Genomic DNA, 20,089 nt, shown 5'->3' with positions numbered 1-20,089 from the left:
CACTTTCATCCTGAGATAGTCACTCCCGAGCTTGTGCTTTCCTCTCCGTCACGCAGCAGAACAGCTTTTCGAAACCTGTTGGTGATGGTTGATGTTTTTCACACTGCTCAACGCTGTCAGTATCCACTGGCAGACTTGTGCAAACGTTGGTCTTAGCGTACGGCCAGTTTTGGTAAACGATTTCTCGCCGATGGTCATCCAAGCCTCCCATTCAACTCGGGGGGCCATTTTAAATGCGCAATTCACATGCGCAGATTACATTGAATTTGCGTTTTCCTTGGCACATATATCCACCCTGCCTCACTCTTACCTCGAGTGCTCCAGCGCTCCTGTCAGCCGTTGGAAAAAAATGCATACATTGGCCACATCATTGCATAAACCGCAGTGTTGAAGTCTTGTGACAAAAGTCGTGGTTGATAGTCCGGAAATTACGGTAGTTGAAAATTTTACCAGAATCGTGATTTTCTTTTTTTGTCAATGTGATGCACAGCCCAGCAATCACCAATTCGCTAAAAACGAGGCAATCAGGACACATTTTGTGGCGGTTCGGTGTTTCCCCATACTTTGATGTCGAACTAACAAAAGCTGTCATCTTCCAACAGGAGAGTCATGTTATTCTTATTTAAAATGCACGTGACGCGGTGCACCAATCATTCCTTCTGCCAGCTTTCATCATGCCAACCTTGCCCACCACTGCCCGCTCGCCACCTGATCGCATGTCATCAGGCGGTTGAGAGGAATGTGCCGGAGGGTACCCTTAAAAAAAGTGTGGACACGTGACCCGATGAAAAGGAGGCACTGCGGGGCCAGTGCTGCCGATTATGAATTTGTCATGCTGTTTTGTTTTGTTTTTATTTCTGCTCAGTTTTGCCATTTTCTTCTCTTTTACATTCGACCATGAAATGTTCCGGCATGATGAAATTCACCCCACACCGCCCTGCCACTTTTCCAAAGCCCCCATCCCCACCATTCTACTTTGGGCCTCCCACTCGTTCTTTACTTTAGTCACACAATGCTTTTTTTCAGTGTATGTTACAATTATTTTCCTTTTACGCATTAAGCTGACTTCTACGGTGTATCATTAGCATCTGGAGTCTGCTTTTCAAATATTTCATTCCATTTCGTTCCCTGACGTGTGGGGTGAATTACCATTATACCTTGTACGGTATAATGGCCTTAAGTGGGCTTCAGTTCTAATTGCTGTTGTATCCCTGGCCCATATGCATTTTCACAGCTCCCCACTAACCAATTGCAGCTTGACGTTTTTGATATCTGCCTGGCTTTGAATGTGGATGTTTGCTTTGCAAGTGGCTTTAATTTTTTTGTTTTCAGGCATTTCCCCTTTTCCTGATCCGTTTGTCTTATGCGTAAGGATAAGGATATTTCTACGTAATGACAATCAAGTGGATGGACATTTATTTGATTTTTTTTCTTTTCTCCCCCCTACGCAGCCATCTTCCTCTCTAGAGACTCAGGATGTAAGAATACTTTAATGAGTTCTTACATGCACACCCACACCAAAACTGTTGAGCTCAGAGTAGTGGTGGGGCACTCTGACGGTGACGGATATGCTGTTGTTTTTCAATGTCGGAAGTTTTTAAATAGGACGCATGTGGGAACGTGGAACTTATTTGGCATATCATCACACTCATATTCTTAATGGCTGGTGGCGTTGTTGACAAAAGGCAGTCGGAACTGGAAAGAATGTGCTCGGGCACCAGTTGGCAATATTTGGGTTAGTTAAATGAGTGAAACATGATCTCACACCCAATGACATCTTTACAATCCCATCACTCATTCAAATGCATTTCTAGGAGCCCAACGATTGGACTACCGTGACATCTTTGCAGTCCCAGTGTGACAGCTTGCATCAAATTTATGAGTGCCCTCATATCATACGGTTAAACCCACTTTCACGCTCTAAACACTCTATCTCCCTCTTTGCTCATTTTGCTCACATCTTAATCAAGCACACCCACTTGACATCAGTGATTGCAGTGACTGAGAATGGGAGAGGCCAAGTGAAAGCGAGGCGATCTCCTCGGTCATAGAGCATGAATAATCTTTCTACATATATTTATTTTAGGATAGAAAAAGTGGTAGAGCAGAGCCCGACCCCAAAAAGAAAGCCTCTTTTAGGTCCATCAGTACCACCCTGGCATCCAGCATCAAGAGACGTAGGTCCTCCAAAGACACGGTAAGGAGATCAATAAGCGACACCGTCCCTTGTTGATTCCTCTCTTCTCTATTTCCTTCTCCTCTGTCCTCTCTGCTCACATCTTCATACACCATCATGAGGGCGAACCATCCACCATTCATCCACATCCACGGGGCTCAACTGTCTCGACCACCTGTCTGTCAGTTCAGCATTCCAGCCACCATCAAGCATCTGTAGCGCCTCCACAGGCTGGAGTGCTTCAGTACAAGTCAGGTCAGGCTGTGAGCGAGTTTATGAGAGGCGAACCGGCAGTTTCGATCAGATGCGGGAATCTATATCCACAGTAGGAGGGTGATTTTAAATGAAAATATATCAATAATATATTTTTTAAAGCTGCCAGTGGTGCTTTGTCTTGGGCTGCTGGTTTGGTTTGTGGAATCTGCAAAATGTTTGGTCCTTGAACATGTTGTGATGCGTGTCTTGTAAATCAATTGTCATGTGTGAGTGTGTCTGTTTTTATGTTTGTGATGAGTAATTTGTGTGGCTTTGTATTTTGTGTATTCACCATTTCTTTGCGATGGTAACTCTCTTGGTCTGTTTGGTTTCTTTTGCTCAAAAGCATGTCCCGCTGTCCTGTCTTTTTAGTTTTTTTTTAATTAATTATATTTCAAAGGTGGTTATTTGACATCCAAGTCTGCTGAGAAGAAAACTAACAAAGGTTCAAACTGATCCCGGTGTCTATTTCAGGATTGCTTGTGGATTTAGTATTTGTATTGATATGCAAATTCCTTATTTTTTTATATTTGCCACCATGATTATAGTTTATTTTTCAGTCTCCTTCTCAGTGATCTTTTCCAGATATTTGCAGGTGGTGAAGAATTGTTTCTGTTTGTGTGTGTGTGTGTGTGTGTGTGTGTGTTTGTTTTTTTTTCAATATAAACTTTCTCACTCCTTGAATCTTTTGTTGTCAGGCATTGAGAGCACAGTATCAATTTCACAGTATCAGTGTTAGCCGCCACTACTTGCATATAGCACACATATGCAAAAGTGATGCTTTTTTTGTGTGTATGTCCGGGCCTTTGTTTAATCCTGTCTCTCACTTTCTCTTCTTTTCAGTGTAATTTTCTCTTGTTCTAATTTGAAACAAAATCCCCTTTATGCTTCCTGCGCGAGGTTCAGCGGTACAATTGAAGAGAGGAAAAAGAAATTGATTACTGATGTTATTGTGGATGCTTTATTTTTTTATTTTGGGTTGGGGAGGTCTGCATGGACGAGATCAATGAAAAAAAAAATAGCATTTAGTATACAGACACAAGATGAAACTGAAATATTTACCATCCCCAGTCTTTTCCCTTTATTTTTTGATTTTATATAAATGTTCTTTTTTTACATGAATGGATATCAATGGACTTTAGTGTCAGTGTCCGTCACCCACATGCCACACTGCTCCTTTCTCCCTCTACAAGCATGCCAACTGTCATAGATGTAGTGGCAATAGAAAACTGTGTCGTAGCCTCTAGTTGTGCCGTATGGTGAGCAGCTCTATCATAGCTCTTTCCCTGTGGTCAATTTTAAACAATCGGTTTGCCTGTGCTGTCTGGAATGCACTCCTGCTTCACTTGATACCGATTGAGGTCGCTGTTAGTGGGCTGATGAAGGACTTGTAAGTTGTAAGCTATGAGCAGGAACTTGGAGGTCATGCAAATGAGGAGCACCCATTCTAGTCGATAGGACATGACTGTATTGGGGCTTCACTAAAAACAAAAACATCGAATAAAATGTGGACAGGGACGCAGTATGCTGTATTGAAATTTGTGTGTAAATTTTGACTTTGACTTGATCAAATAATGACTCTACCGCATTCTTACTTAAAAGAAATATGTTTTCTTTGTTTTTGTTTTAGTGTCGCCCTAATCCTTATTTATTTTTCTGTACTTGGCTCTTAAGTTTTAACTCAGGAACAAAAACACTCGGAAATTCAAGAGCAATGCTGACAAGCCAAATTTTGTTTTCCAGAATCATTTATGTATTTATTTATTCATTTATTCCTTCATTTTTTGTTTGTTTGTTTATTTATTTTCTCATTTATTTAACGTTTATTGATTGATTGATTGATTGATTTTTATGTATTTATTTATTTTTATGTTTGCTTGTTTACTCATTATTTACCCCTTCAATTTATTTATTTTTTGTTTTTTGTTGGTTTATTTGTTTATTTTTTTCTTTACTCATTTATGTATCCCTTTATTTATTTATTTATTTATTTATTTATTTATTTTGCTCATCCGGGGGCATCATCACTGAAAAAAATGCGACGTCGTCTATTATCAGACCACATTCTCAAGGAAAAAAAAATCAATCAAACAAAACCGTTGTTCCCTTAGCAACTAGGTACCTGCATGCCAACCAAGTCTCTCTGCTCCTCTCTATAATTGACTCCACTGTGCTCGGCATGAAGCGCAAGGAGGAAACGTGGTGGCTCAGCCACAACAGCACTTTGAAATCAACCCAAAATGCCATTTTTCTCTTTCCAAAAGACTGCACAGAGTAAGCCCTTGGAGTTAAAAGACAAATCATCCTTTTGACAGAATGACATGATTCAAAGGTGCTGTTGTCTCGGCTAAGGCAGAGCATTTGCTCCCAACTGGCTTGCCTCAAGCAAGACATTGAGATAAAAAAAATCATCAGTCTGAGAGGGGTCACAATCCCTTTCCTACATCGTATTTGAATGCATTTAAAACTAAATGTGTGTCGACTGTGGGAGCACAACTCCACAACATACGTACTTGCCATGTTTTTATTTTTATTGTTATACAAGAAATGACGTCCTTGCATGTTCTCTTCCCCTGTTTTCTCTCCATCTCTGCAGCAATACCCACCCACTGACATCACAGGACAACTCAATTTGTCCGACCCCTCTGTCAGCACTGTGGTGTAGGGAACATGACAAGCCGCTCCCTCCCACCTCCTGAGCCAGCCCATCAGCCGAAGGAGAGAGGAAACAAGAACAGGAAGGTGACGTGAGGAGAATCGTCTCAAGCGTCCTTTCCCCGCCAACCGATGGAGCTTGTAGAGTAGCTGAAGAAGTGTCTCAAAACCCTCAACTTGCATCTTTTTGAACAGTCAGGATAACCTGACCCTTACAGATGTTTGTAGGCTCACTGAGCATGCACGGAGCCATCCGAATCACATTTACAATTTTCCACATGTATATTATTACTTATATTTTGTTATATTATCCATCGCTTAGCCGACTTAGTTACTGACTGAAAGCTTTTGTCGTTTATTCCAATTTTCTTCATCTGCCTCATCACTTTCTGGCGTGCCATTTCGTCAGTTTTAATATCTGTAACATATCACTTCCAAGTAGAGCCTATAAAGCACTGTAATAGTTACTTGTTTCTGGGGTTAGGGTGTGGGATAGTTAATTCAAGGCACAATTTTGCAATATTTACTTTTAAGCTTCTTCTGTCGATTGAACATTAGGGAAAATAGTTTGATTTATTTATCTCATTGGGAAGCACTACTTACTAAAGAGCCTAATGACCAGTACAGTGTCTGAATAATCACTAGAGCATGTGCGTGTGTATGATCTACTATTGAATGCCGCTGGCCATGTAATACTCATGTCAACAATTGTAGTTGAGATTTTTTGGAAACGGCACCCGTCCCTCTAGTTTTCTAGTCCAATGCCAAATGCACGTTGTTCAATGACATGATGACATTTTTTAAACTACAAATCACTGGAGCTTTTTGACATTTTTGAAAAGTAAAAAGCATTTATTTTGCCGCCTGAGGAAACTGACAAGTGCTTTTTTTTACGCTGGAAGCCATGTCACGTTTGGGGCTGCCCTCTGTCTTCCTCTCTCCTGCCGCAGTTTCTCTCTTTTCCGGTCTCAAAAGGGTTGCATCAAAAGGCCGAGTTTTTCAGCCAACCAGCCCTCAATCTTTGGCGGAAAAACCTTCCTCGAGGCATAGGTTGTCGCCAGGGAACTTTTTTCACTAAAGAGCCTGAGTGAATTTGAAGCATTGCGAAGCTTGCAAGCAAGCGTTGGTTGGATGCGAAAACTGGGCCCTTTCCCATGTTTCTGGACCTGAGAACCGGCTGCCTTCCCGGTGTCAAGCACCATCTAGCACTTTACGCTGTGAGGGCATTTCCAAACTGTATTAAAAAAAACATGACATCAAATCAAAACTGATTTTACTTAATTATTATGGTCATCATCATCATTATGTACTGTTACAAATGAAAGAAATCGATTTGACTTCAAATGATGAAATATTTTGCACAATCACATGGTGCCAAACATGCCATATTCCTTTGAAGAATTTGCTATGGCCTGCATGCTGACATGTTATTACCACTACCATTGTATTTATGTTTTGTTCTGTTTTGTGTTTGTTTGTTTTTTTTTCTTCTCCGGACTTGCATTGTTATTGTGGAAGCACTGCGATCAAAAGGAAACTTAATAGACTTAATAGAGTTTGTTTCCGAGTTGATAAGTATTTGGGGAAACTCTATAGGTTGTTTGTGTTATGAGCACGCTGAGAATGTCTTTTGGTTATTTCGTCTCTCACACACACAAACATACACACTCACACACATGCACACATGCAAACACATGCACACACATGGATACATGCAAACACACGCACGCACACATGCACACATAAACACCTACTTTACGGGCATGCACACGGGCTTAGTATACAGTGTGATTGCTTTGATTTCTTATCTTAATTCATTGAAACATCTTGTTAACAGAACTATAAATAAAATGTACTTGCAAGTCCCCAAATCATGTATTTCAATGATTCATCACTTGCATCTATGAATAATTTTCACTCTTCAGCGATCCATGGTGTGCCTTTTATTCTGTTTGGGAAGCCAGTCCTAACTAAATTTCAGCATAAGCTGAGGTAAAACATGGATTGATCATCAGTTTATTGTGACACAATTTGAAATTAGATTTGGCATAGAATCTTTTTCATGAATGTGTTAGAAAGTGAATTAAACTGGAGGCATTTTCCCTTTTTTTCTGTAGACTACCGTATTTTTCGGTGTGTAAGGCGTACTCAAAAGCCGTAATTTTCTTTAACAGATGACCCTGCGCCTTAATATTGAGTCACAACAGGTCTCGCAACTACTGTCAGCAGCTACCGACTCCATTTCCTCGTGGAAAAGAAGTTGTGCATAACCCTAGCCTCTACTGTAGCGCCTTATAATGTGGTGTGCCTTGGAAAACTGTTATCTATTTATATATTATATTTGGAAAACTTATTTCATTCACTGAAGATGTGCATTATGGTTCAGTGTGCCTTAAATATGGAAAATGTTTGAAAATACACCATTCACTGGTGTTGCACGTTATACTCCAGTGCACCTTATACACCGCAAAATATGTTAGTTTCAGCAAAAGACATATTATCCTTATTTAAGGATAATAAAGCTATCTCAGGTTAAAGGTATGGGTCAAGGGTCACAAATGTAGTGCCTGCAGGCACCACATAGCCCTCATGGCCCACATTAGTAGACCACAGGCCTGTTCTAAAAATAGCGCACCAGTGATATGCATTATTTGAACATTTATAGATAACGTCTGTTTTCAACACCATTTATCACTTTGACTTTTTTCACAGCCACATTAGGATAAGTGACTTCAGAAAATGTCTTCCTTTCAAAGGCCCTATAAGCCCGATAGCCCAGGGGTATCAAACAAATGTTTTGCTGCGGGCCACATTGTAGTTACACTTTCCTCCAGAGGTCCCTTATAAATTTGGGGAAGCAATTAGAATGTTTCATCCCCTCCGCATATTACATACAGAACACAAAACAAATTCATAAATAACTAGTTTTTAAATCTGGAGTCAAGAATAATGACTGTTATTGTGGTTTACAAATGACAATTTTATCATCATGCATTCGAGCATCATGAGACTTGACATGCTTAATTTGCTTTCGCCGGTCGAATAAAATGATGTGACGGGCCAGATTTTGCCCCCCGAGTCTTGATTTTACACCTTGCCCATTGCATTTATTAGTAGACACAAAGTAAATCTGAGTTGCAAATTGGTGATCCCTGGTAGACATCTCGCTCTGCAAATGCATACTGTTGTGTGACTCGGCAATCACATGTCAAATTTGGCTTTACATGCAGTACAGACCTGAAAGGGTTAATGCGTTTAGCCGGTGAGTGCGTGTGGCTTTGGAGATACATGCTGGTTGAACCATGTGGCTCTCGTTAGCTAAGGGAGACACACACCGCCGGTGAGTCCACATGTTGCATTTCCACGTTCTACCTTTCTGTTGGATAAAACTAAAATAATGTCCAAGTAGTGATAAGAAAGGATTGTGAATGTGTTGCATTTCTATTCTGTGTTTCCATTTGTAGGTGTATGACCTACTTCACTGCTCGTCTACCAAACAAAATATGAACCAATGTATTCAAAACTCAATCAACAATAAATAACGAGAGTGAGTTGAGTTGTATCAGTGGGATCTCCCTGGGATCCCTTTCGGTGGGAAAACGTGAAAACGTAAAATGACCGAACGCATATTAACGATATCTGAAACATGCAGCAAGGGAACCCCACATTCAAAATGTTCAAATGTCTTGTCTTTGAACTCCATCCATCAACGAAGCATGGCACTGAGATAGATTGTCGTCGCATACAAATACGGAGAGTGAAATTGCATTATTCTCCAGAACAAAAAAAATCCACTTTTGAATGGGTTTTGTGTGAGCTGTTTGATTGTAGTTGTGTTGATCATGAAGCAGCTATTGACTATATATTCAATAATCATTTCATTAGCTGGGGCTCCAATAAACCATGTGCTTTATTTGGGCCTCAAATATCACTGAAATTTTGCTGTAAAACTACATCAACACCAGTTCTGTCGTGTGTGCGGAAAACCACACATCTTATTTTAAGTTTGCATTCAAAATAGGATTCTATTTGCAAGGCAGTTGAGGGACTGCACCCATTGACATGCAAATACAAGACAAAAACAACAAGCAGCCCTGCAGTTCCTCAGTCCAGGCACCTACAATGTGGATCCCTGCCAGATGGAGACATTCATTGTTTTCATCCTTTGAGTGACTAACTGTGCACTTTTGGGCTGTCAGACCAAGAAAACGTGGATTTAGGGACTTGATCCAAAGCAGCAAATGAGCACGAGGCTTCACTTCACATCAAGTGGGGCTCCAAGTCAAAACATTGCTCCTTGGACACAACGAGTAGCCTTGGAGCTTTGACGTAGTGAGGATCATAAATCCAACAATGGTCAATGTTACTTTCTGCAGTGGGATCTAAACAAGGCGAGCAGGGGTTATAGTCACTTCTCCAAATCGAGGTGCAAATGTTCACATCTCGCAATACAGTCATCTGGTGATCTTCATTTTGCCTCAGTCATGGCTCAGTGTTTGTTCCATCCTGCCGTGCTCTTCATTCTGCTGGTGTTCGGGCTGGCCGCAGTCCTGCTTCTCACTGTGCCGAGCGAAGACCTCCCTGTGGCACCCGGCTTTATGGTAAGGTCGGTCCCACTGGTTATTGGATGAGTGCTAATGTGAGCTTGGTTCAAATGTAACAAAAAACTGGAAGGTGAAGCTCCCCGAAAGAATCCCTGCCACTGGATGTGATTTTTTTTTTTTTTTTTTGTCAGATCCACACATTTAAAATAATAGGCTTATCTTCTGTATGCATGACAATTGCTCATTTATGTATTCATCAGACACCATTTACAATGCTTATGTGCGGAGCATACATTTACAGAAAGAAATAAGCATTAGTGTGTGGCTGCTGGTAGGGCTGAAATTGACTCTTGTAGTACCCTTATTTATGATCATAGACTCATGTTCAATAAAAATGCAGTTACAATGAATGGAATATTTGATTGAAGTGGACAACTTGGAGCACTTCAAATATTAAAAGACATCCCAATTTTATACCACAAACAAGAACGGACTCCATCAAAGAAGAATGTTGGGGTACACTTGTGTACATCTGCTTGAGTGACTCTGCACTATTTAATTTGTTCCTTAATCTTGTAGTACGGAATCGTTTTGGATGCCGGGTCGTCACACACATCCTTATTTGTATACAAGTGGCCCGCAAACAAGCAAAATGGCACAGGAGTGGTCACCCAACACAGTGAATGCCATGCAACTGGTAAGTTGACATTGATTCTCTCTCTTCAACCGGTTTCAATGCCGTTTGTCTGCAGTGTGGTTGGGAGTGAGCTGGAACCTAGCCCACGTGACTTCGGGGAAGAGTACACTCTACACTAGTTGACTGCCAATCACAGGGAAAAACTTAGTGTCTGTTGTCACATAATGGCGTACTGTATTTGCATTACATTTTAATGTTGTTATTCTTTTTATTACATATAAACATCCATCAGGGCAGAGGGGTTATGATCAGATGCTCAAATCACAAAATGAGTCATGTCATGAAGTGCTCATATCTCATTTAGGTGGTGGGATCTCCAGCTATTCAGGCCAACAGGGAGCAGTAGGGCAGAGCTTGGAGGTGTGTCTAGACCAGGCAGTGCACGACGTGCCTGCCCATAGACACAAGGTCACACCCGTGTACTTGGGGGCCACAGCTGGCATGCGGCTTCTACGGTGAGTCAGTGTGAATGCTGATCTGTGCGGGTTTAGATGTTTAAATCTGTGTCTTCATATTCTAGACCAGTGGTTCTTAGGAGTTCGGTGAGTCGGTCTTAGGGGTTCGGTGGATCCTCCGCCGCAGAGGTCAACCTTTCAGTCTAGTCTGCCGTTAGTGGGCACAACCATTGAAAGAAGGCTTCAGTGAATGAGCATATGAAACTGGTGAGGTTCGGTGCCTCCAACAAGAATAAGAACCACTGTTCTAGATGATGTGTAAGTGCTCTGCAATTAGCTGGGGACGAGCCCTGGGTCTACTCCCCCACAGTCATACGAGATTGGCTGTTCTCCCAGTGCCTGTGAGAGTCTTCGGTGGGGACACATTCCAAAAAAAATGCATGGTGCCTGCTACGTTTCAATCAATCTTAAATGTTCCTTTTTTGTGAATGTGAAAGAAAATTGTTGTTTGACCACATATGCTTTGCGAAGGGTCGACATCCAAAGACTCCTGCGTGTCCCTAAGGAGAATAAACACTAAAGGATGGATGGATGGATGGATGGATGGATGGATGGATTACCTATATTGACCAGCATTATGTCTGGGTACATTCCTTTCAGATACTCCCTATTTTGTTGGCACAAAAATAATGGTGGGACATTTTAAAATGTTCCTTGCTGTTTGGTTTTAGTACAGGAGTGAATCATATTAGATTGTAAAAATGGTGGAAATGCTGGATACAATATGTTAATGTGTTTTTTTTCCAACATCATAGAATTTCCAGTCCAGAGCATTCATCTCAAATTCTACAAGAAGTTGGTCATAAAATCCAGTCATACCCTTTTAGCTACCAGGGGGCCGCTATTCTGTCCGGTCAAGAGGAGGGAGCATACGGTTGGGTCACTGTTAACTACCTCTTAGAGAATTTCATCAAGGTATGGGTACACACACTGGGAATTCAACTGATTATACTTCTTTCACTTTAATGCCAGTACTGGTTTGGTACTGGAATTCGTGTCAGTACTTGGTTGTGCTCAGTTTGCCATCACTCCCTAGCTTCACACCCACTGAGATCCAACCAGGAGTTGTACCATAACATCACCTTTGAAAGTCCATTGCTTGCACAATAAACATATAGTTAGCTCTCCCATATATTTTAAAACTACTTTGGTCTGGTTGTCAAATTTTAACTTAGGATCAATTTTGATACTATTATTTGAAATAATCTGCTTAGTGTTAGTGGTATTTTCATGTGGCTCTCTTCTCTAGTAACTGAAAATGTTCAGAGGCATCAAGGCCTTTATTTCATGAATACATCTGTGCAGTAGACAGCACTGTGTTATCTGCATAAGAGTGAGAGGATATTTCACATTTCCTGTTGGAGGAGCAAAAAAGTAAAGTTACAAGAAAAAACAAAAAAGTAAAATGATCTGCGATTGAGCCCTGTAGGATACCAAAGGTGATTGGAGCTGAGGAATAACTAGAGTGGGCAAGACTGAAAGATGGTCCTGTCTTCCTAGTATTCGAATGCTTTGACTCTTATGCCCACTCACTGCTCCAGGCAGGAGACCAGTGGCAAACAAATACTGTCACCAGCTCAGTCTACAAAGAGTACTAGTGGCGTATAACTGCCTCGCTACATACCTTCTGAATTACCTACACAATAATTTTTTTAATATCCCAATGAATTCAGAGGAAATAAAACACTGACTATGTCCGTGTTGGTTGTTAATTGAAAACTTTGATCAGTGTTTTAAACAAAAGTGACACATTTTAGACATAGAACAGTACAGTATGGTGCCTCATTTTGATCCACTAATTTCTTTCTAGTATGGCTTTGTAGGACAGTGGCTCAGCTCGGAGAGGCCCACGGTTGGGGCTCTCGATTTCGGCGGTGCATCCACCCAAATAACATTTGTGACTCGGGAGCAAGTGGAGGATGACAAAGACATGATGAAGCTACGTCTGTATGGTCAGGAGTATTCTCTGTACACACACAGTTTCCTCTGCTACGGTCAGGATCAGGTCCTCAAGAGGCTACTGGCACACATTGTCAAGGTACTTGACTTAATTGGGCTTGACCATAAGCAAAATATTGCACCATATTTTTTTTATGTATAAGGCGCATCCAAAGGCCTTCATTTTCTTCAAAAGAAGACCCTGCACATTATATGCAGGTGCACCTTATATGTGAAGTAATATTGAGCTCCAACAGGTCTCGCAACTGCTGTCAGTGGCCACTGACTCAATTTCCCCCTGTAGAAGAAGTAGTCCGTAACCCCAAACTCTAATGTAGCGCCTTGTAATGTGGTGTGCCTCATATTTGGAAAACTTTTATATATTTATATATTATATTTGGAAAACTTTATTTTCATTCATTGAGGTGTGCCTTATTGTCTGGTGCGCCTTACATATGGAAAAAGTATGAAAATACACCATTCATTGGGGTGGCCCTTATTCTCCAGTGCACCTTATACATCAAAAAATAATGTATTTTCAAAACAACATACATCAATTTTGAGATTAAAAAAATGCATCCCAGATTATTCAATTCTATCTTTTGATGGGATGAGCATATAAATGTGATATTACCCTCTTTCTGGATTATAAAGTGTGACTTTTCTTACATGCTTTGTACCCTGCGGCATAAACTGATGCGGATGTTTATGGATGATTACTAGCTATCAAGCTTCATGGCACCAAATTTATCATCAAACTAAACTAAACTAATGTAAAGTCTTTGGAGAAAGCATCTGTTAATTCATCCGTCCTCTCTCTCTCTCTGTCTCTCTCTCTCTCTCTCTCTCTGTCTCTCTCGTTCTCTCTCCCTGTCTCTCTCTCTCTCTCTCTCTCTCTCTCTCTCTCTCTCTCTCTCTCTCTCTCTCTCTCTCTCTCTCTCTCTCTCTCTCTCTCTCTCTCTCTCTCTCTCTCTCTCTCTCTCTCTCTCTCTCTCTCTCTCTCTCTCTCTCTCTCTCTCTCTCTCTCTCTCTCTCTCTCAGTCTCAGGGTCACTCAGTATCAGTCACTCACCCATGCCATCCTGCAGATTCTTCCATAAAAGTAAATCTGGGCAGCATATTCAACTCTCCATGTACAGCCAAGTACAAACCAAGCACCTATGAAGCGCAACATTCTTTGCTCATACACGGCAGTGGACAATATGAGCAATGCGTGGGCAATGTTTCTGAGATCTTCTCCTTCGACAGCTGCCCCTTCTCTCACTGCTCTTTCGATAAAGTCTTTCAGCCCAACGTGACCGGCAGCTTCATGGTAAGAATGGTAACTTTGGGCTCCGCTAACATTTACTTAATTTTGCTGTATACTCTCATGCCGTGCAGTAATCACACTTGTTTGCTTAAACAGGCATTTTCGGCCTTTTTCTACATTCACGCCTTCCTGCAGCGCATTACTGGCATCACGGTGAACACTCCAGCACAAATGGAAGAAGCTGCTCAAACAGTGTGCAAAATGAGTTTTGCTCAGGTAAGTGTACGATGTGTCACGGTTCATTTGTGGTTTTGGGGTTCTTGCAATTTATTACATGTCTGCTCATGTTTGGAACAATTGGACAATAACTGATGCATTCTCAACTCAAGAGTATTTATAGAGCACATTACAACAACCATTACTTTGTATAAAGTGCTGTACAAGGAGAAAACATCATATATCGAACAAGAAAACAATACATTCATAACAAAGGCAGTAGAAAATGCTAAACTGTAAAACAAAGGTCAAGTTTCAGTCATGCAGATTCAAATGCAAAAGAATCCAAATAAGTTTTGAGATGAGTTTTAAAGACGAGTCATCCAGGAAAATAGTTATTCCATCAATCACTCATATGTATGTTTCCCAAATTATTCCGAGAATATGAAATTAAATGAAATTGTGAATATGTACTGCATTAGGCTGAGAGGTCTTTGTAATGTTTCATTCCTATTCAGAGTGATGAACAATCCATCAAAAAGTAGCCATTGAATATAATTTCAAATGGTTGATTGAAACCTCAACGCAGAATAAAAACGTTTTAACCTTCACTTACCCCCCTTTGCATTCACTGCCCCCCGCTCCCTTTTTTTAGGGGGGGGGGGTGTTATTTGAATGTTTTGGTTTGTTTTGACGCAAGTTGCTGTATTAATTGTACACTAACACAGTCACTACACAATTATTTAGATGCTGGCTCTTGCTCCAGATCAAGCATCTCGCCTAAGGGATTATTGTGCCTCATCCGTGTTTGTCAAGGTTCTCCTACTCAAAGGATACAGCTTTGATGAAAAGTCATTCTCACACATTTCTTTCAAGAAGAAGGTGAACGTTTTGGCATATTTGAACAGTCGGGTGTTTTATTTGATACTCTTTTTAAAATGAAGATGCCTGTTCCAATCTATTTTATTTTATTTTATTTTATTTTATTTTATTTTATCCTGCAGGCTGGTGATGCCTCTGTTGGATGGGCTCTGGGATATATGTTGAGTCTGAGTAATTTGCTGCCATCGGAACAAGTTCAAACATGGAAGGCATTGGCACCGGGAATATGGGAAAGCCTTACGATTCTATTGGTGCTCCTCTCAGCTACTGTCTTGGTCTTCATCATGCTTCGAGCCTGTGAGTGGAAAAAGAGAGGACTCACTGACCGAGCTCTCTAGACAAGCTATGACACATTTGCAGTCAGAAAGCATGTAGATTGTGGTACAGTTTGCACCGCATCACCCTGGATTTAAATATAAACATGGCATTTCTTTTTTTTTTTTTTTTTTTAACTTTTTTTCACCTTGACATTACATGACCTCCGACTTGCTTGCAGTCACTTCTGATGTATCACACTGCAATTTTTTTACTGTAATGTTGTATACATGCAGCCTCGAGTCGACCAAACACACAAAGTAGAATATGTATTGATGTCTGATTTGATTTCTAGAGTACGTAAACAACAATGCACAATAGTTAAGCAAAATCACTTCTGATGTATCACGCCGCACCAATTTTCTTTTTAGATAAAGTCTATTGTATGTTTTTTTTTTTTTGCAGACATTTTGTAAATATGGTCATAGTTGCTATTCCTGATTGCCAGTTACTGTTTGTCAATTATCTGGTTTTGTGTAATTTTACTTACGTCACCTGAAGAGGACCAAGTGTATTAAGAACATTCATGTTGTAGTTGATTGTTCGATTGAAATTATGCCATTTTATTTTCTCCATTCGTTGCGGGGGGAGGGGTCAACGTTGAGATGGTACACTTGTGTAAGTGATCAGCAGTCGATGGAGGGTCAACGTTTCAGCAGAGATTTAAAGGACAACTGATGCCTCCGGACAAGTTGTGGCCATAATTTGTAAAATTACTTCAAATGACTTCTACTGAGCGTATTTTACAAAGATTCCACCACATAGAGCTGTATTTTACGTTTTAAGACTCGCGCTGAATATTCAGGAAGTCTTGTTTTGGAGTTGATGATGATCCCCACGTGACGTCGCGTTTGGAACGCCCCTGACCGAGAAAGCGACACACAATGCATTTTGCGGTACTTTGTTTGGTCTGAAAACTTCGTGTTGATCCGTGTTGATGGCGAAATTAGAAGGAAAACACATAAATAACGCGATGGTGAATCGTGTGTTGCACCAAGACAACTATTTGATATTTGCTGACACAAATTCCCAGCAGACAAATCAGCCCATTTCCAACGGAGCTTGGGCGCCATTTTCTGCATTTTCTGGCTACATTGCTGTCATTGACAGCTCGAATTGATATGGGAGGACTCCTTAATCGATTGCAAACATTTATGCTTTCCTCTTCAGAACTATTTGAATCATATTCATAACTGGATAAATAACAAGAAAGCATCTTCTCCGAATCTGAAGCCATTGTTTTGATTCTCGAGCAAGGCAAGATGTCTTGGCGTGTCGTCACGAACTAGGGGGGGGGGACTTCCTGAAAATCCACATTCGCAGCTCCATTTGTTGCAGTTTTAGCACACTTTAAGTCATTTTTATTGGTGTTTTGCATTTGACTAAAAATATCTGCCTGCGTGTTTTGGGTATTTTAGATGCTATAAAATGTTTTCCTGATGTCAGTTAGGAAACAAAAAAATGGTGTCGGTTGTCCTTTAAATCTTCAGTTTACACGTTAGTTGGAAGTGTCTAATAGATTAAAATTCATATTATCATGTACAACTGATGATTTCGGACAAAATGTAGCTTTAATTGTGAACTTAAACTTAAAAGAACGGAACATAGTTTCCAAGAAATTCGTTCAAGTTGTTCGGCGCTCCTCAAAAGATCCGTTTGGTTTTACAATGGCTGCTTCAAATATTTGATTAAATGAACATTGACATGCATCCTACGCAGCTGCTCTCGCTATAAATAACGAAAAATAATACTGTTCTGTACACCGTAATACTATGTAGCAGCGTTCGAGTATGAAGGAAGTGGCTGTACCATGCTTTCAAAATAAAGATTAGATTCCGTTGTCAATATTTTTATTCGCGTAGTTGCTATTTAAGTCTTGATTTCAAAAAAATATAACAATAATAAAATTGTCATTCTCTGCCAATAGCCTTCAAAATTGAAACAATATAGTACACCAGTCAAATAAATGTATTGTTTTGAAACCGGCGAACAGAAGTACTTTGATGATGCGGAAGTGGCTTACTACAAAAGACTTAAATTTGTATTCATGCATGGAATAGTAATACTGTACTTAAAGGTTTGCACCAGCCGAAAGGAATTTTACAGTTAGAATTAGAAACCATAGTTTGCCAATTTACTTGCTCGCGTGGTTGTCAAATTGTATAGACATGTGCACACAAACGAAAGCAGCTGCCCGCATGGTAAACATCCAGCAGGCAGACATCGATCCCTCCGGCGTGTTCAAATACGTCCTTGTCAGAGTCCACAGCAAAGAGAAAAATGACGACACAGAAGTAGACATCGTCCGTGGATATAGCTGGGCAGAGTTCCACGGTGAGTGCTGCTAATGTGTGACGAAATTAGTTCCCAACCTCAAACTGATCATCCTGCACATGAACTGCCATCGATTGATTATCTGTTTTTGCCGAATGCACTTAATCACTTGAAACGGTTCATCTCAGCGGATATCTACGACAAGGTTTCTGAGGAGTTGGAAAGCGATGGACTCTTGGACTGTGAATGTGTCGGAGGCGGAAGAATCAGACACGATGCTCAAGCGAAAAAGATACATGTTTACGGCTATTCCGTGGTAAGTGTCCAATTTGGCACGCATCCTCGCAAATCCTGTGGGTGTATGTCTCCAAGAGCGAGTGACAGTTTCTGTGGTGTTTTACTTCACAGGGATTCGGACGAGCAAACCACGCAATAACCACTGAGAAACTGAAGGTTCGGTACCCGGACTATGAGGTGACTTGGGATAATGAAGGATACTGAAATAAACACAAATCACAAAAATATAATAGACATCATCATCAAATCCCATTTTTATCATGAACTTTTTGATACCACGTTTACATCATGATGCAAGGGTGTCTTAAGTCACTAATTATTCCTGTGGTGTCATGTCATATTTTTTTTGCCACATGGTGGCAATGATGACTTGTCCGTGCGACGTTGAAAGATCAAATTATGTTAGAAATTATTTCAATAAATACCACTGTACTGTACTTGTAAAAGTAGTCAGAAAGAGCTTTATTACCAGTGGCAGTTTTGTCACTTTTTACAGAATCAGTGTGGACTATTTTTTTTCCTTTTGAGTTTTGGATCTCATTGTTTGGTACTCACATATACCTAATTGGATTGGATTGGATTGGATTTGCCTTTATTAGTCTCACAGTGGAGAAATTTACATTTCATAAATTTTATGGATGCTCGAGTTCATATCATATAAATGAAGACAATATGCAAAATCACAGTTTCTTATGATTCATTATATATTGGAGTTGGGTGTGGAACCTTTGTACAACAATGCTTATGAGATTTGACAGGTATATACCATCACCCTGAACTGAAATCAAGTTGTTTTAGTGGACTTTCCGCCCTCAAAAAGGAGAGACTTTCTGTTGTACAACTTTTTCCTTTTCACAGGATCAAAAGTATGTGTTAATTGTTCAAACTCTATGCATTTCAGTCTTCAGTTTCAGTGTTTTTTGAGAAGTGTCTGACCTTAAACGCACTAACTATGGTATGCTGGAAATGCCTAATGGAGAATATTTCCTCTTTTATAATCTGTTCAGTTGACTGGACAGCTTCGTAATAAATTGTTGCCTGGACTGGTTTGGCAACAGGTAATGAGATAACGCATGCTTGCATGCACGCACACGCACACACACATGTCTTGTAGTGCTTGTGTAAGTCCGTTCTTCATGTACTATGTCAATGTCATTATTTAATACTGTATACCTACGTTTTCACCCGCGAAGGACTTTTCAGCAAAAAAAAAAGGTATCTGAAACTTGCAAAAAAAAAAACGCCACCAAAAAAAAGTTTAAGAATTGATGACAAATAAAATAACATCTGTCAGTCTGGGTCGGCTTACAAAGGCATTCCTCAAGGTTTAGGACTCATGTAAACCGTGATGTAAGCCTTTATCCATAAATGAAAAAAACATGAAGCCATTTTGAACGACAGATTTAAAAAAAGGTGAAAATATGGCTAACCAAGAAGAACAAAAAAGAAAACATGAATGATTGCCAATACTTGGGAGGATATCGTATGGACCAATGATACATGGGTTGAACTTCTTTGAAGGTGTGACAGATAAAGACAACAAAATAATTGGGTATGACCTGCATGAAAACCTATCTGGACACAACACTTCTTAGATTCGCTGAGGTAACGTTTAAACTTACCTTCAAAATAAGGTATGTAGAAAATACAAAGTACACGAAAAATACAACTCACCATCAGTACATATGATGAAGCTCCTGGGTTTCATTTTTAGAGGTACCTATCACGTGACCTACAGAAGAAGCGCAGTTTGATATGTATCAAGTGTGCCATATTGTAGATTGACAATTCGGTATTTTTTCTAAATAAACCATGTCAGATTCCAAAATGAACAAAACAGATTATGAAATAAATAAAACGGAAGTACTGAATGTTAATGTATTTTTTGTTGTATAATATGAACAGTGATACCTCGATTGACGAACCCCTTGGCTTACGCACTTTTTGGTTTACGAACATTACATTTATGACAATCTTACCTTGGCATGCAAACTATTTTTCGGGATACACACCGAGCTGCCACAATGCGTGATGTGTCGTTTGCAAACGAGCCCGTTCAACAAGAAAATGGTGGCTGACTGTTTTGTCCTCTATTCCCCGCGCCCAGTCTTCGTTAAAGCCACGTGATTGGTCAAGA

The 20,089-nt window shown here is 40.3% G+C and overlaps 3 protein-coding genes across 7 annotated transcripts in view; all 3 read left to right on the top strand.

The window, feature by feature from the left end:
* LOC148884420 (glutamate receptor ionotropic, NMDA 1) overlaps positions 1 to 8,096 on the top strand; it is a 31,235-nt gene extending 23,139 nt beyond the window's left edge. For 2 of the 5 annotated variants that reach the window (XM_089020087.1, XM_089020088.1), the window contains one exon: positions 5,028 to 8,089. In XM_089020087.1, coding sequence (XP_088876213.1) covers positions 5,028 to 5,096 — 69 coding nt within the window. In that variant the 3' untranslated portion in view covers positions 5,097 to 8,089. Of the gene's footprint in view, positions 1 to 1,451; positions 1,479 to 2,086; positions 2,198 to 5,027 lie in introns of all 5 variants that reach the window. The other 3 variants (XM_089020084.1, XM_089020086.1, XM_089020085.1) reach the window with 3 other exon arrangements.
* Positions 8,097 to 8,379: 283 nt separating this feature from the next.
* On the top strand, positions 8,380 to 17,226 carry LOC148884419 (ectonucleoside triphosphate diphosphohydrolase 2-like). Its single transcript, XM_089019728.1, has 10 exons — positions 8,380 to 8,426; positions 9,569 to 9,687; positions 10,210 to 10,327; positions 10,632 to 10,782; positions 11,538 to 11,697; positions 12,593 to 12,820; positions 13,762 to 14,031; positions 14,125 to 14,244; positions 14,932 to 15,066; positions 15,189 to 17,226. The coding sequence occupies exons 2-10, from the start codon at positions 9,571 to 9,573 to the stop codon at positions 15,402 to 15,404; spliced, it is 1,515 nt and encodes a 504-aa protein (XP_088875854.1). The 5' UTR covers positions 8,380 to 8,426; positions 9,569 to 9,570; the 3' UTR covers positions 15,405 to 17,226.
* Positions 17,227 to 17,372: 146 nt separating this feature from the next.
* Positions 17,373 to 19,196, top strand: phpt1 (phosphohistidine phosphatase 1). Its single transcript, XM_089019729.1, has 3 exons — positions 17,373 to 17,715; positions 17,844 to 17,971; positions 18,064 to 19,196. The coding sequence occupies exons 1-3, from the start codon at positions 17,550 to 17,552 to the stop codon at positions 18,154 to 18,156; spliced, it is 387 nt and encodes a 128-aa protein (XP_088875855.1). The 5' UTR covers positions 17,373 to 17,549; the 3' UTR covers positions 18,157 to 19,196.
* The last annotated feature ends 893 nt before the right edge of the window (positions 19,197 to 20,089 follow it).

This window comes from Hippocampus bargibanti, linkage group LG18, assembly GCF_051943395.1.
Source record: "Hippocampus bargibanti isolate YZ-2025 linkage group LG18, ASM5194339v1, whole genome shotgun sequence".
Classification (NCBI taxonomy): Eukaryota; Metazoa; Chordata; class Actinopteri; order Syngnathiformes; family Syngnathidae; genus Hippocampus; species Hippocampus bargibanti.
This window is presented reverse-complemented; position numbering and strand designations above follow the sequence as displayed.